The sequence below is a fragment of the Hyposmocoma kahamanoa genome, unplaced genomic scaffold, assembly GCF_003589595.1.
Source record: "Hyposmocoma kahamanoa isolate Upper Pololo Valley unplaced genomic scaffold, ASM358959v1 84, whole genome shotgun sequence".
Classification (NCBI taxonomy): domain Eukaryota; kingdom Metazoa; phylum Arthropoda; class Insecta; order Lepidoptera; family Cosmopterigidae; genus Hyposmocoma; species Hyposmocoma kahamanoa.
Genome location: NW_020654229.1, coordinates 1,575,087 through 1,592,358, shown reverse-complemented (window position 1 = coordinate 1,592,358; position 17,272 = coordinate 1,575,087). Strand labels below are relative to the sequence as shown.

Sequence of the window (17,272 nt, the reverse complement as noted above, 5' to 3'; positions counted from 1 at the left end):
CAAACAATATAACAAGAAAACTGCATTCAATACGTACTTTATATATACCAATGTTTTTTTTTAAACAACTAAATAGAACACGTTTACTACAACGTAAGTCAATGATAACGATATACATTTTTCAAAAAAGGCTTTAATTATTTGGTAAAAAAAATAATTCTGAAATAAAGTCAGTGTCCCCGCCGTTCGACCCAAGCAAAATGAACCGTATTAATAGCGGGAAAAGGAAAGCTGATGTAATATGGACTCTCAAATGTTTATTTAACCATTATTTTTATCTGAAAAACGAACGAACTTAGAATTTGCTGTTTGTGTCTTTCTTTCTTCCGAAGGCAGTATGGGTCACCTAGGAAAGCACATTTCCCGAATTGGTTCTACCGGGACTTTCTTATTCAGCGCTCACGTCTGTCTTCTACATCGAATGAAACTGGTTCCCTTTTTATATGTCCATGACAATACGTCAGACAAGGCAGCTGCTAGCCCTTTGGGCACCCAGTACTAAAGACGAACAGGTACGAGGTAAAGTCTATAATTTCATGTTAGCCTAGTACCGCGTAGCAATAAAGTCTAGACTTGAGCGCGCGCTGTGCCTACAATTTCTAGATTTCTTGAGTGGGGATGACCTAGGTTTACAGAGCAGATAAGTTTATAGCTAGTATCGGTATATTATGTTCTGTTATAAACAAGTTTCGATATTATGAAGATATTTATTTTCTTTAATAGATATCCTTGCTGATTCATATTTCGTTTCTTTAAATTTTTGACTAAAGATGACAAAAAGTGCTAAAATTACATATTCTCAAAAAGTATGTCTAAAAAAGTGTTCAGTATGAAAATTCACTGTTGTCCACTTCTCTAAACCTTTAAATCTACCTATTAATAATAAAAATACATCTACTGTTTACTTAAAAAAAGGCGGTAAAATAAACTAAAGTGCTTTGGTATTCTTTTCTGCTTTTTCGTCTTTTATGTATTTTCGTCGAAAACTTAGTTTTAACGGAAATACAGTAATTGTTTGTGCTCCGCCTAATTTAAACAGGAGGTAATATTAGCCATGGAGAACTTGTTGCTGATTTTGAGCAAAGCAAGATCCATGAAATCTTATGAAAATCTGAAGAACCACATGAATCACATCATCAGAAGTTCAACAGACTGATATAGACTACTTATGTGCCTGGAAAAATAACAACATATTCTTTTAGCAAATTGTCCTAACATGTCAAAAATTACTTTTAATGTTTTTTATTAGTAAACATCTTCTTCTCTTTGAAATTTTAGTATATCCTCACATTGTTTGAGAAAAGCAATACTCTATTGCATACCATAATGTTATATACAAGGTGGTAGGTAACATAAATTAAGTTCATTATGGACCCCGTAAGGGCTCAGAAAATGACAAAAATCTGATTAAATTAAAAGTAATTCTAACAATATTTTGTTTATTAAAGCCTTAAGATTATAACAGGTATATCTTGCTCATAGTGCATTTGTTGATTTTTTTTTATTATGATTATGGTTGGTAATTTGTTATACATTTTAATTGACATTACAAACGGACTTGATGAATGCAATGTTAATCGCAAGCACTATACAAGCCTCGGCGGGAACGGGGTTTGCTTGCCTCGTATTAACTCATACCCGTCCAGCAATCCCTTACTTCCCGGTCTCTGCAGTAATGTACTAATAAAACACGAAAAATCTCTGGGCAAACGATTTAGTTTGTTTAAATGGCAGAGATCGAGGGGTACTGCCACAGCGCCCGTCATCCTAAGACATAAGTTGACAAGTCGCATATGCCTGTAATTTCACTAACGCCTTGGCGGCAGAAATAGGTAAGGTGGCAGTACTTCCCTGGACGAACTCTTCACAAGGAGCTTTACTGCTGCTAAAAAAATAATTATCATGAACTGATCATATTTTATGATGCGACCCGAGAGATAAGGAGTACCGGGGAGACTACGAAATCTCTGGTAAGACCAGGGTACGGCGGGCGTCCGGGCTGAGCCCTCTGCAAGTGATACGCCTTCTTGAGCGTCTCTTGCGGACTCGGACTTGGGTATGGTGGACTCGCCGGGGGTCAACTGCCGCCAGTTGCCATTTAAGTCGGGAACTACATATATCCGGACATTGTCGCAAGACACTGCTACCGGCATCTCCGGCACTAGCCCGGAGAGCTAGTAGAGGATGAACTAGACATCCTCCTGTCCCTCCAGCCGTGGGTGACGGGAAGTGAGCGTGCCTTACAGCAGCGCCATCAATGAGGAGATTTCGTCTTATCGGCTTAAGAGCCGATGGCTCAGCGGTGGCAACCGTTAATTGCGCAGAGCGCGACGGGAATTAAACATGCTTACTCCGGTAGCCATCTGGAAATAGGGAGGGTGCTGTACGTATATACGGGGAGGCTCACCTAAGGCACTAGCCTTACAGGGAATCAGATTAAGTCCGTGCAAACAGGCTGATCTGGGGTTAGGATCTAACTTAGATGGTCCCTGTGCGGAAGTAGGGACATGAAAAACATTTCATATAAAAACTTGACCCTTTGAAGTCGGTTAATAAAAAGATACTAGAAGTTGACTTATCACAAGTCTATGCAGTCTGTGCAAACCTGTTTTGAAATACAGTGCGGCACACGATGCAGTTAATGCTCTTTAACATTTATTTACTCCTGGTACTTCGTCTAGTCTATTCTTAGACTAAAATCAAGGATATTTCCTAGGTTTCCTAGATTTTAGTTAGGTTTTAATTTGATACCAGGTTCAATCAACTCTTAGAACTAAATTTGTTAATTCTGAACTTGAAAGATATATTCAGTTAGTGTATTTAATATTTGTTTAATGGATGGGACACGAAATAAGTTCCATGTTAAAATTCCATGACAAAAATCAAATCCAGCACGAGCGGTTTCTAAGTCCTACTGTAATATGACAACTCTAGCGTAAGGCTAGAAAGTTAGACCATGCCTTATAGCCCACAAATCTAACATTAGCTAAGTCTGTAACACCTCTACCGCATTCATGCTAACCTAGTACTCCTAGATAAATGTTAGACGTCTCTGGATTAGAAGTAGGATTTTAGGGTTCAGTAAACTCGAATATTTTACTGATACTGATACTAATAAAGGGGTCCCAAGTTCGATTCCCGGCGACGGGCCTGCAACACTTAAATTTTTCGATTAATGCGATGTTTAGTTTGACGATAAAATCTGCATATAGCACCCTTGGTATAGATAGATAGATAGATAAAAACTATATTCAAATTAACTAAATTATAGATAAAACTAACACCATAATTATTATTTAAAAATAACATTTTTTTATAAGAAAAGGAACGTATAACTTACACATATAACTAATTAAAGTTAATAGTTAATAGTTTCGGAAGTCATGGCAGTGAAAAGGAGCTAGCTCAATAAATGCCGCAGTTTCCCAAGACGCTTGTATTCTGCCAGAACTACATTATAGAAAAAAATGGGTTATGTAAGATCGGGTGCCGATGTCGCCACTTTTTAGCTTGTGTGCAATTCAAACTTTACGCTCTATTATCTACTACCATAACTTAAAGATTTTGATTGGGTAGGGCATAAAACGTGAAAACAACGTAACACAATTTTAGTGACAAGGAAAATTGTTCATAACGTCATAAAAAAGGAATTTTGATATGTTAACTATATTTATAAAAAATATGACATAATTATGTAATTTAATAAAATGACAAATGTTATGACTATTATTATATAATTCTAGAATAATTTGACGATTTTTTTTTTAAATAGATTAGATTTAATTATCATTATAATGATATTTTAATGAATGGTAATCAAAATGTGTATTTAAAAAATTGACATTGCTACGCCCTTACAGGCTACATGTTTGATACTGTAAACTACTATAAGAACTATTATGTAACAACATGTTTTGCAATAAACGTAACGTTATTAATATTATTATTATTACCCAGCAGCGAGGAACCGATTAAGAAGAAGGTGCAGTGCAGATAATTCTTCTATTGTTTGAGACTAGGTGTAGTTATCACATTAGAGTTCTGTAGTTATGATTTAAGACCAAAGTAATTATCAGACTTAATTAAAAAGCGGCAGAAATGTCGCAAAGAAACCGGTTTTCAAACAAAGAAGATATAAAATGCGAACAACGATCTTGCATGTGACAAGACGTCAGCAAACGCGGTAAAGCAATTATCGCAATAATCAGACGGAGATGAGACATCTTCTGATCTGTTTCTCTAGTTAACATTCTTGTATGCGAATACATATTTATGAGGTTTGTTTTGTTGTGATTTCGAAGTAGAAATCTCTGGTTTTTTTAAAGTTTATTTTATTTATTTAGTAATTTATTGTACAGGATTCACACATTTAATAAAAGAAAAACACAAACAAAATGTTCTCTTGTTTATGAAAAAATTTTCTACCTGCAAGACGTAAATACAGTATGTTACGCTATAACTTTTAAATTTGAAGAATATATTCCACCTCTAAGGATGGCATACTAGGGGATGAATCTGGTTTCGCGCACTTCCCGGTAACCGATTTCAATAAAACTTGGCAAACAGATGTAATTAAACGAACTTCTGAGGTCGGTTTTTATTTTTATAAAAAAGTTATAATTGTGAAATTACTCCACTGGTATTCTATAATTATTAATATAAAGACCAAACACTTAGAAAAAATTCCTTCGATCCGGCCGGATTCGAACCGACGTCTTCTAGCAAAGCGTGACAGACGCTATGCCAACTAAGCCACGGAAAAACCAGCGGAACCTACGAATTTTTCTATGTGCTTGTTGTAGATCTTTGTTTCGGTTTTTAAACGACTTTTTGCAGAAGCGCCATCTGTGATTTTTTTATTGTAAATACACTTTCCCGTTTTCAAAGTACAGTATAGGAAGAGGGTAATTTTCAGATTAGTTCTCTCTAGTTAATTTCCCTAATGAAATTAGGAGGTATTTTTAATTTCAATGGCCTCTCAGCTTCCTGGATAGATAACGGATATCTTTTGCAAGGACGTGAACTAAATTGAATGTGTAGGTTTATCCAGGACAGAATATACGCTATTTAGATCCCAAAAAACCAAAAACTGGATAAATAGGCTTATCTATTGCCCCCATTATCTACCTGTTTGGTTCATGACGTACCATTTCCCGAAAGTGCAAATACGCCAGTGTCTAATTCTCCGCATGTCCATTACAGAAATAAACACCTTTTTTACGTCTTAAAAAAAAATAGGTTTTTTAATTCGACTGTCTTTATTTTTTTTTGTTGGAAAGTGGATACCTCAGTAGTGGTCTCATTTAAATTTTAAGAAAATATTCCACCCCTAAGGGTGGCAAACTAGGGGATGAATCGGGCTTCGTGCACTTTCCGGTAACCGATTTCTGTTACTGTAACGTAATTTTTTAATTTTTTTTTTCATCACACTTGCACGTAAACAGTATCATTGCATGCAGGCTAACTTAATTTTAATGCCCCAAATAAAACACTCGGGCTTTTTTATTAGCCCAAGCCTAGCCTACATGCAATCATACTATTTACGTGCAAGCGTGATGAAGAACATTGTATGTGACTTACGAATCTCCACTCCGAACAACTCCGGGTTTCTAATAGTCTCGTCCGTAATTCCTCATTTACCGCCCTTAATGCACAACAACTTAATGTACTAATTTTATTTATTTCCCTCAAAGCCCTCTTGGGTAATATTCAGGTGAGTTTTCTGTAATTCCGGTGTCAGTCTCAAGTTCTTAGGTACTAGGCAAACAGAAACCACAAGGAGACTCACCTTCCTTTGACGCTGGAGGCCCGTGAGTGCCTTACTGAGGAGTCCCGGCTCTCGCGTTGCGCCTCCCTTAGCAATCTGATATACTCGTTCTCGACGGCGGCGAGGCCGTTGCCGGAGTTCAGTTCGACCCATGATTCTGGAACAAATTTACAGAAATAAGAACAGTTATTATAAAACACGAAGAACAACTAACAACTCTTTCTGTGTGTACGGTTATAATTAAATATTTAAGTAACATTTTTAAAACACATGGGACTTGGTAATTTATGTCTGTGACGGGCGCAGTGGCGTGTCCCTTACTACCAGTCACAGGTTTTATTGGTCCTGTCACTTTGTATTATAAATAATAATTCTAACTTTTTCATAGAAAAAAACCGACTTCAAAAGTTTGTATATTTTATACTTTTTTCTGGTTGTCATAGTGACGGTGATTTCTGTTTACATGTACAGTGTCAAGTGCAACGTCGACTTTTTTATTTGCGGAACATAATTAGTGATTTGTGATAGCCGAAACGAACCCATAACAGGGGGTCTACTCTCAATCTCCGTCCGAAACAATTGCTGCCAAATAAGCAATACTTGACCAAATGAAAAGACGCGTGATGCGAATGAAGCTTCATACTTGATACTTGTCTTTTAATTTTCTCGAATATTACTTATTTGACAGTAATTGTTTCGGACGGAGATAGAGAGTAGACCCCCAGCTTCGTCGTCATCAGGGAACACCTCGAGTGTATTCCCTTTCAAACAAAAAATGAATTTTCAAAATCGGTTCACAATTGATGGAGAAATCGGTGCATACACTGACATGGCAAAAATTTCGAGGATTTTCTTCGTTTTCCATGGGATCCCGTAATCAGATTCGACTTGGTGACAATGGGACTACCATAAGAGTGCATCCTTTCAAACAAAAAAAGAATTTTCAAAATCGGTCCACAATTGACGGAGAAATCGGAAAACATAAAGCCAAACGTATAACCTCCTCCTTTTTATTGAAGTTGTTTAATAAAAAGTACACCTTGCCCCTTAAATGAATTTATTTATTTAGGACAACTAACAAGTTGTACTCTTGATACGTACAATTATGATTATACAATTCAAATGGAGCAATGCTAAAGTGTTGACTCAATTAAAGGTTGTCACCACATGCAACAGTCAAACACAGTTAATTATTTTGACTCATCCGAAGAACAGAGTCCGATGTGATTACATAGCGAAAAGAGTATAAGTACGTTACGAGAATAATTTCGTTATTCAAACTAAGGCCTATGTAAAGGTGTTTTGAGACTTTATATATCATATTTCGTTTCGGAAATGTAAAATCGAACAACAGTCGATCTGACATCCAAAGCAAAGAACGAAATGTACTATGTCCTGAGAACCAGTAGTCTTGCACATAGATCTTTGTTCTAAGTATGAGTCGATTTATTTCTGAGAAGACGACTGTCACGAACAGCCAGTTTATTATTATTCCTCGTTAGTTATGATATGACTAGGAGGGCAGTATTAAACTCTAGTTAATCAATGAGACTGTTAAATTTAACAATATCGGATGGTACGGATGATTCGAGGAGCATCCGCGAATTTATTTCAGTTACTCTGGTGCACAAAGTACAAGAAATTCCCCAAGTGTCAGATAATTGATATTATTAGTTGTCTAGTATTTTCATTATTTTTTTTGGATGGTCCGTTAAACATCTAATCCGTAGTTTCATACGTATTCATGTAGCAATCACAGTTTGACCTCTCATACTTTTTCTCATACATCCAAACACGCTCATTCGCTCGTAAAGCTCATCGTCTAATCTTACACAGGTCGCACACTCACGCAAAAATGTACACACTCACACGTACACAAGCCCGCACTCATCTAATGCACACTCACACACATCACACGCACTCACAAATACGTCACACGCCCTCTCGCATATTTTTATTTTGTTATTTTTTTATTTTCTCTTTTCTTTTTTGTTATTCGGGAAGTGACCTTAAACAGAGGGTATCCTAGTTTGGGCTCAAGCTTCTACAAATTTTCCTATATACACTACTATTATTTCATTTAAATTGTTACAAATTTGTGGAGGAAATGAAAAATTTACTTACTTACTCTAGTACATTTATTATTATTCCTCTCTACGTTAATTCTGCGCATAAGTTGTTTGCAAACAACTGCCGCCATTGTTATATAATGACGTGACGCACTGGGTGCAATTGTATTAAATTAATTACACGCCAGATCTGTACTGTGATAAATAAACCATCATAAAGCTGTAAAAAACAGACTTCCACCTAATATAACATGGCACGCAGTAACTATAAAATGGCGTTTAAATCTCTTTTAACGGCATTAAATTAGAAACAACATCGAGGCGAACATGTTAGCGAAAGCTCGGTTGTTGTTCGACGAGCCCCACATTCGGTGTCGGAGGACCGATGTCTCCATTCTCGAGGAGGCGCGGACGAGCGCAATAGCGTACCCGTACATCCACCTACAGTGGAGAGGAGGTACTACAATCCGGGGGTTTAGTTTAGCGGTCAGGCCGCTCCCTTTCAGGGCTCTTATGCTGTTATGGTGGCTAGGGAAATTTTAAAGGGCAAAAAATAGAATCCAATAGTTTTGAATCAATATCACTTGTACTTCTTTAACGCACACACATACACTTATACTGCCCTACTAACAAAGAACGCAGTAATCGACAATTTGGCGATTTTGACTTTTTTACAGAAATTGCCTCCTTGGAGCTTAGCAAACATGGAAAAAAATAATTTATAATTTTTTTTTACTGAAAGTGTGTTTTTTTTACTATTAATTTTGCCGTAATTGCATGTAAAAAGCGACTGTGCTAAGCAGAAGTGCCGTAATACTCATGTGCTAGGAAAGAATGCAGTATTTGCAATCAATCCTAAACCTAAAAGCAGTACTTGCTACGATTACTGCGTTTTGATCTAGTATCAATCGATTTCGACCCTAAGTTAAAACGCAGTATTCGACATTACTGCGTCTAGATGTAGCATTGCACGACGGGAGTCGCAAGCGTATCATCCAGTGCTGCGTTTTGTCTTGGCAAAATAAATCAGTGCAGTGACGTCATTCGTCGAGGTAACACGTTTCGACGTGTCGGAGATGCGCTCCGCGATTTTATCAAAACAAGGAAATTTGGGTAAGTAATTTTTACATTTTGCTTATAATATTACTTTTCACAATACGCAATAAGTAACCAGCTTGTTATAACGGAACATTTTTAGTAATTGTAATTACCTCATTAAAATTATGCTTTTCGGACTCAGTAGTACTTAGGTATAATTTTAAATTTTTAACCATTTAATAACACTCTATTTTTGTGTGCTCTGTACACAATGTAACTGTTTGTTGCTTTTAACTAACTAGGTATTTCTCTTACACACACACACACACAATTTAAGTTTCTTATAACAAGTAGGTACCTATCTAACATATTCTAAACGCAGCTCAACACAAACATTTTGCATCCCTTCTTTCATTACTTAGTACTACTACTACCTACTTAATTGGTATTTATAGATTTGTCTTCGTAACGCGAGTCTTATACAGTAGGTATATATACTTAATTGGTATATGTAAACAGAAATTGTGCGAATACATTAAAGGACATCATTTTAATTTATATGCACTTCGGTCCAGGTTTCAATTTTAACTACTAACTTACTGGCAGATTTTAGTTTAGAGGTAGGTTTATTTATTTTCAAAACGGTTAGTACATAAAATTAAAAACTTGGTTTCACGTTTATAGCCCAAAAAGTTTATTTCACGAAAGGGAGGGAACTAAAGTAGAATTCTAAGTATAGTTTGTTTTAATTCCATTTTTCTCTTTAATTTCAGATTATGCACAATGACTTCTAACTTTCACCGAGGCAGAAATATTGTAAATATGGTGCTAGAAAAAACAAGCCATCCTGCAAAAAAAGTCAGTACCTCGGCAAATGATGCAGCTGAAGAGAAGGAAATTCCAGCAGTCGAAAAGGTGTCTGTATGTAATATCCATGATTTTGACAAACTTTGGGCTCATCCTTTTAGTTACGATGACTTCAAGGCCATACAAAACCCTGAAGTTGAATATGCGTCGACATTGCATTTCGGTGACGCAGGCTTAGATAAGACTCTTAATCTTGACGTACTAAAAAGGGCATATGATTTAACTGTAGAAGAGGCTAATAACGAATCATGTTCTATGAGTTTGTTGTGTGACGAAACGCTCCCATCTTCGGTTATGAATTGTACGTTGGTATCTGATGTGACTTTTGAAATATGCGAAGAAAAAATGGACTCAACGGAAAAACCAAAAAATGATACTAACGATGAAGAGCCACTCGATAAGGAATTGGATAGCATAGCGATAGATACACGAACAGGTTCAAATAATACCGACATTCTAGAGGGCCAGCAGAGTACCTCGGATCAGCAAATTACTCCGATTGCAACTACGAGTTCGCAGGGCACAAATATGGTTGAACCAGAAATTCATACTGTCGAGCACACATCCCACATGCCTTGCCAAAACTCTATCGGCACAACAAAATCTGGGAAACCAAGAATGAGACGTAAATTTGAGGAATCTTTAGAAACAAGATTGGAAGAGAAGAAAAGGATGAAGTTGGAGAAAATGGGAGTAAAGCCTGGATGTAACGATACATGCGCAAAGAAATGCACGTCATCTTTTGATGAATCAGAACGCAAAAGAATTAATGAAATATATCAAAGTCTTAGCCATGAAGCTCAAGGTTTATACGTTAAGTCATTGGTTGCAGCCAAAGAAGTAAATAGACGTATTCGGGAAAGCCAGCAGCTGCGTAAGCATACTTACGAATATTTCTTGGATATTTCTGATAAGAAAAAAGAAGTTTGTAAAACTTTCTTTTTGACTACACTCGGATACAACAAGAATAATGACAAACGGGTACTGAATATCTTAAGCAAGCCCCCAGAAGCGCAAAAAGACCAACGAGGTAAACATCATCAATCAAATCACGTGGACAGAGAAAAGTTGAGACAGCATATTGAAACTTATAGACCAGCTGTCGCTCACTATAGACGCGCTCATGCACCAAACAGGAGGTATCTTCCAAGCGACCTAAATGCTGTCTCTATGCACAGCGACTTCAAAGAAAAAAATCCGGAAGTTAAAGTATCATATGAACTTTACAGGAAGTTCTTGAAACATGACATGAACATTTTGTTCGCTCAGTTAGGTAACGAAGAGTGTGAGCAATGTGAAAGCTTTAAACTGCACCAAGCAACATGCAAAGATACTGAAAGTTGTAACGATTGTATTTCTTACCAAAACCACCGCAAAAAGTACGAGACAGCTCGTACCTATTACCGACAAGACGTTGAACGATCTACGAGTGAGGCCGAATCTTCCAAGTGTTACTACTCAGCAGATTTGCAAAAAGTGGTTATGTTGCCTAGGATGGAAATGTTTAAGGCTGTTATGTTCTGTCCCCGCATCATTGCTTTTAATGAGAGTTTTGTACCTTTGGGCTCAAGTCAAAAAAAACCCTTCGCAGTTTTGTGGCATGAAGGAATATCCGGCAGGAAACAAGAAGACATCATAAGCACTTTTAGAGCATTTTTTGAGTCTCAACGCGACTGCAGTGAAATTACTATTTGGACAGATAACTGCACTAGCCAAAATAAGAATTGGGCATTTTTTTCATTTTTGGTTCTAATCGTAAACGGCCAAGTGATAGCTGCGAACAAGATAACTATTAAATATTTAGAACCTGGCCACACATTTATGTCTGCCGACAATTTCCACCATCAAGTCGAAAACCAGCTGCAAAAAGCGAAGAAAGTATACGATTTTGCAGACTTCATTGATTGCGTACAACTGGCTAATTCGGGGAAGGTTGTTGTGAAGCCCATGGAAGTTCCCGATTTTTATAAATATGAAGATCACTCGTCTCAATATAAGCTAAAAAAATATGATGATAGAACCTATTTGCGAGATATTGTCTGCGTTGAGGTAAATAGAAACAGCATGAAACTATTTGCAAAGACTGCTCACGATGGAGACATAATTGAAATTGATTTTCTTAAAACTAGACTATCAAAACAAAACGTTATACCCGTTCCTGTACAAAACAAATACCCGCGAGGTATAACTCAGGAGAGAAAGACGGGTATTCTCAAAAAATTAGGTAATATAATACCTCAGAACAGACTGATATTCTGGGAAAATCTCCCAGTCAACGATAATTCTATAGATCTCGTAGAAGCTAGAGAGTCCGAACAATAATTCGTTTTTTATACCATTGTTTTTACTTTTTGATTATTTTTTAAGTTCCTAATTATTTTGTTGTTTTCTGAGTAAAACTTTTAAGTGTTTTAACATACATATTTTAATTTTTGTTTATGGTCCAATATTATGAAGACCATTTTGCATTTTAATTTAGATGCCATGTCTTTTTTTATTTGACTAATTAGCGACGTTTACATGCGGAGTTCGGAATGAAGGATTAGTCGGTAATGGGTAATGTTTCATTTCCATGTTTTTTTTAACAAATTTTAAGTGTAATGTTTAATGAGACTGTTACTTATGTGATTTAATTGTCTAAGAGAAAATTGTTCCTAATAAGTGCTAAAACCATTATTGTGCCTACTGAGTAAGACTGTTCAAAAACTTTTCTGTTTGTTTTTAAACGAATGTTACTCATGTTGATGAGACTAATACTAATGTGATTTAATAAATAAAGACCTAGTCCAAATAAGTACAATTTTGGAGTAATTTGTTAAACATACCTTTTAAGGTACCCTAATTATTATTGAATAATGTGATTATGTGAATAAGCTTGTTAAAGTAAAAGAATACACCTTTGTTATCCTTTTGCAAATACATATAAACAAAGAAGAGTCTACGTAAGGTTACTAAACAACTATAGTTATTTCTTAATAGGTTTATTTGTCCAAATAAAGAAAATAATTCAGTATATTTTAGTTTCATTTCAAATACATCATAGCAAATCATAATAGAGGTAGTTAGGGGTAGTTAACTTCACTTAAGCTTAGCACGAGTCACAAACGAAATGAATTAATACTAACCAATAATGCAGTAATCAACAAGTGCTAAGCTAAAATGATAAAATAAGCGCAAGTACTGCATTACTCCCTAGTACATAAACTAAATACCGCAAGACTAATACTAAGCTAAAGTGCAGTAATACACATTTTATCATACAGGGACGCAAATTTGAATAAATGGTTTACGACATTTAAAAGCTGTTTTTTTTTTCTGATTTTTTCATATAAAGTCTATTTACAAAAAGGTGTTCCATGTAAGGTAGATAACTAAAAATGTGTTTTTCGCGTTTTTCTCCGAACCGCTATTTTGCAAGTACGTCGTTTTTAGTTAGCAGGGCAGTATAACAGCCCCGCGTTAGGGAAACCCTGTATCGCGGGTAGAGATGGCAAAAACTGCTCATTTTTTAAACGTTGAAACGTGCTGTAACAAACCTACTTTATGTAATAGACGGTCTTAAGCCAGATTGTTCACTTTTAGTTCTCTAAGAATACGCTAGATGGCATTGACCATTTGGCGTTATTTCTGAATCGCGGTGTTAAGATTTTCCCTCGAATGGTGATACTCGAACACAATTTTGTTAATGTGAAGAAAAATCGGAGAATACAGAGAGCTCAGTAAGGCAACCAGGAGTTGAGTCCCTTCCTTGGAACTGCTACCCGGATCTTCTGATATTTCGTACGCTCATATAGGGTGAATAAACCTCATCTCGCGGAACGGTTTCCAGGAGTGAGTCCCTTCTTGGGAACAACTGCCCGGACCTTCCGCATATAGGGTGAAATTGTATTGGCGACGTACAAGGTAAAAATAAAAATCTTCTGAACAATTTGGAGTTTCACTTGGCTTGTTTTGGTAACCTCATCCAACGGACGAAAGAACCTCCCTCCTTTACAGTGCTTTTTGAAAAAACCTTTTCACTTTAAACGCTTTTTAGTTTGAAGTTTACAAAATCGTTTAAAAAAACGTTTAAGACTTTTGTTTAAAAAAGCCTGCAACGTTGTGTTGATAGCGAAAAGCAAGATCAGACCAGTAAGATTATTTGTAAAATACGAGTCTTATTTTTATTTATAAAATTATTATTGACATTGATGAATTAAGTTGTTTAGGATGGCGGGACTTAAATCCAGCGTTGCCAATGTGCCAATTTCAACTCACTTGAACTCAATTGGGGCCTCTGTGGAAATTGGTGCTATGTGGGTTTACTTTGACTGGTTCTATTGACGCTATGCTAGAATGCCCGCAAAAACCAAAAACGAGCTCAAACGATTTGAAATTTCCTACACATTGGCAACGCTGTTTAAAACATAAGCACGTTGTTAACGCTTCCTCTAGTCGCTGGCACTATGGACACGCACATAGACAACCAGTAATTATACCCAAACTCACGAGAGAAATAAATGTAGGCCATAGAAATATTTCTCCCGGCCGGGAATCGAACCCTGGCAGTCCAGAATGGTAACCGATCGACCACAGAGACGGTTTATTATAGAAGCAAACAGCTAGCAAAAACAAATCCAAACAATAGAAATAAAGAACTCGGATTGCTACGCTAAGAAATAAAACGAAGTTTTTATGGCTCTGAATAAAGGCGTACCAAATGTTACTAACGCGAAATAAAAACCAACGAGGATGGAAATTAACAGTTTCATGTCGAATTAAAAAAAAGAAAGTTAGTCCTTGTTATGCGATAGATTAATAATAATAAATACAGAGTACTAAAAAAACCGACCTCAAAAGTACGTGGAATTACGTCTATTTGCTAAGTTTCATTGAAATATCCCCTAGTACGCCACTATACAGGACTTTATACTGGAGATAATAAAAATAGGTTCTCACTACGACACTACTCAAAGTATATCGAGGGAAAAACGCCTTGAATTGATGAAATATCAAAATCAACTAAATAATTGCTAAAAGTAATTGCTCCTAAATTAAAGTTAGGCGCTATTTATAAAAATGAATCTTCATACGTGAACAGCACCCTTAGAGGTGGATGATTTCCTTCAAAATGAAATGGGACCACTATGAAAGTACCCCCTTTCCAACAAAAAAAGAATCATGAAAATCGGTTCACAAATACCGGAGTTATCGCGTAACATACATACAAAAAAAAAAGAAAAAGAACATACAGTCGAATTGAGAACCTCCTCCTTTTTTGAAGTCGGTTAAAAAACAAGAGACCTCACATCGTTCAGAAATTATATAATTACATCGAGCTTCGTTCGCAAATACTTCATCATATATGGTTATCACATGTTAATTATTGCAGTAGAGCTCCTTGTGAAAGAATTCGTCCAGGGAAGTACTGCCACCTTACCGATTTCTGCCACCAAGCAATAATGTCAACATTACTGTGTTTCCCCTAGTTTGCCAGCCTTAGAGGTGGAATATTTTCTTCAAATTTAAATGGTACCAATGCTGAGGTATCCTTTTTCAACAAAAAAAAAAAAGAATCATCAAAATCGGTTCACGGAGTTATCGCGTGACTCACATACAAAAAAAAAATTGGATTGAGTACATTCTTCATTAATCGCACGCCTCAAGTCTCCAATTCTTGAAACTACATCGACTAAAATTGTAGATAAAGTTACAAGAATTGGAGAGAATGTGGGTTACATTTTTCTGTATTTAATGGAGCAATAGACATGTTTGGTGTAACTCCACGAATGCCATTTTTAAGGGGTGCGTTTTTTTTAAGTGGGTTAAAAATTATGGTCCTACTATATATAATTATAGTGCACGCATTCTCAGTGGGAATAGCCGTTATCGTAATCTCGGGGTCGAAAGTTCATAACTCCACTTCAAGTTTTTCGACCTCCTATTGTAGATAAGAAAATTATTACTCACGGAATGATAGACTATACATAGCAAATCTAAACATGTTTTGATGTGTAGAACAGTCACCCGTGACCATGTGACCTGTAGAAGACTTTGTTTCAAAAAAGAATAACATATAGCCATTGACCTACTAACAATTGACGTCGGGGTCGCGCTAAAAAGTGTACACACCTATAGGGCGTTAAAGTCGCATACAGAGCGTCAATCGCGCAACAACATTCGTTTGTTCGACTGACAGCGCGGTTGTCAATCATGCAGTACTATATATTATATTAATATTTACAATAAAGGCTGCTCCATTACTCTTGTGTTCAAGTAACTTTCAGTTGAAGGTAAATATGGTGCATATTGTTAAGCTTGGCGTAGAACCTGAATATGGTGTTTTTGGGCCCTTGAAATTGTTGCAAGCTAAATTAGGCAGTACTGCAATGACGTTACAATTTAAATTTAATGTTTTAATTTTTTTAATATTTCGTTACACGTTTGTATAGACTAACTTCGGACATTTTTTCGTGGTTTTTGTATTAGACCCGAAGTCCATTTGTTGGTAGGTCAATGCATATAGCATAGCGTCTAACTCGGTTTGCTGGAAGACACTAACTACAATACCCTTTTTAACCGAATTTAAAAAAGGAGGAGTTTCTCAATTCGCCTGTGTTTTTGTTGTATGTATGTTACACCGGTATTTGTGAACCGATTATGATGATTTTTTTTTGTCGGAAAGAGGGTACCAAAGAATTGGTCCCATTTAAATTTGAAGGAAATATACCACCCTATAAGGCTTGTAAACTAGGGTATGAATTCGGTTTCGCGCACGTTCCGGTAATCGATTTCGGTAAAACTGGGCAAATAGATGTGATTTCACGAACTTCCGAGGTTGATTTTTTTTTACTTATCATAATTATTTAAAATAGATTTAGATTTCTCGTAGATGGCGCTACGGCTGAATAGTCGTTGAAAACCAAATACAAAGATCCGACAAACAAGCACATAGAAAAATTCGTGAGGTCCACTGGTTCGTACCGTGGCTTAGTTGGCATGGCGTCTGGCGGGATCGAAGGATTTTTGATGAGTCAGTGTTGGGCATAATTTAATTGTTCAAGCAATTAAATGATAATTAATTAATTGTCAATTGCGAAACAGCAATTAACAATTGATCAATTGTTAATTGCGAGAATAGCAATTAACAATTCATTAATTGTTAACTGCCATTTTCGCAACTACAATTAATCAATCGTTAATCGCGTATATCTACAATTAACAATTAATCAATTTTCAATCTTTTCAATGTTTTTGATTAACAATTAAAACTGACAATTATGATAAATTTATAGGGCATATAGGTGAGTGAGTGGTTGAGTGAGTGAATGAGTGGGTGAGCGAGTGTGTGAGTGAGTAGGTGAGTGAGTGGGTGAGTGAGTGGGTGAGTGAGTGGTTGAGTGAGCGAGTGAATGCGTGGATGAGTGGGTGGGAGAGTGGGTGTGTGAGTGGTTGAGTGGGTGTGTGAGTGGTTGAGTGAGTGAATGAGTGGGTGAGCGAGCGGGTGAGTGAGTAGGTGAGTGAGTGGGTGAGTGAGTGGGTGAGTGAGTGG

The 17,272-nt window shown here is 36.4% G+C and overlaps 1 protein-coding gene across 2 annotated transcripts in view; it reads right to left on the bottom strand.

Moving 5' to 3' along the window:
• LOC113234478 (BCL2/adenovirus E1B 19 kDa protein-interacting protein 3) overlaps nucleotides 1-17,272 on the bottom strand; it is a 95,940-nt gene that overhangs the window by 7,954 nt on the left and 70,714 nt on the right. For both annotated transcript variants that reach the window (XR_003310790.1, XM_026469806.1), the window contains exon 2: nucleotides 5,789-5,924. Coding sequence is in view for 1 of the 2 variants with exons in the window: in XM_026469806.1 (XP_026325591.1) it covers nucleotides 5,789-5,924 (136 nt within the window). In the remaining variant the exon portion in view is untranslated. The remainder of the gene's footprint in view (nucleotides 1-5,788; nucleotides 5,925-17,272) is intronic.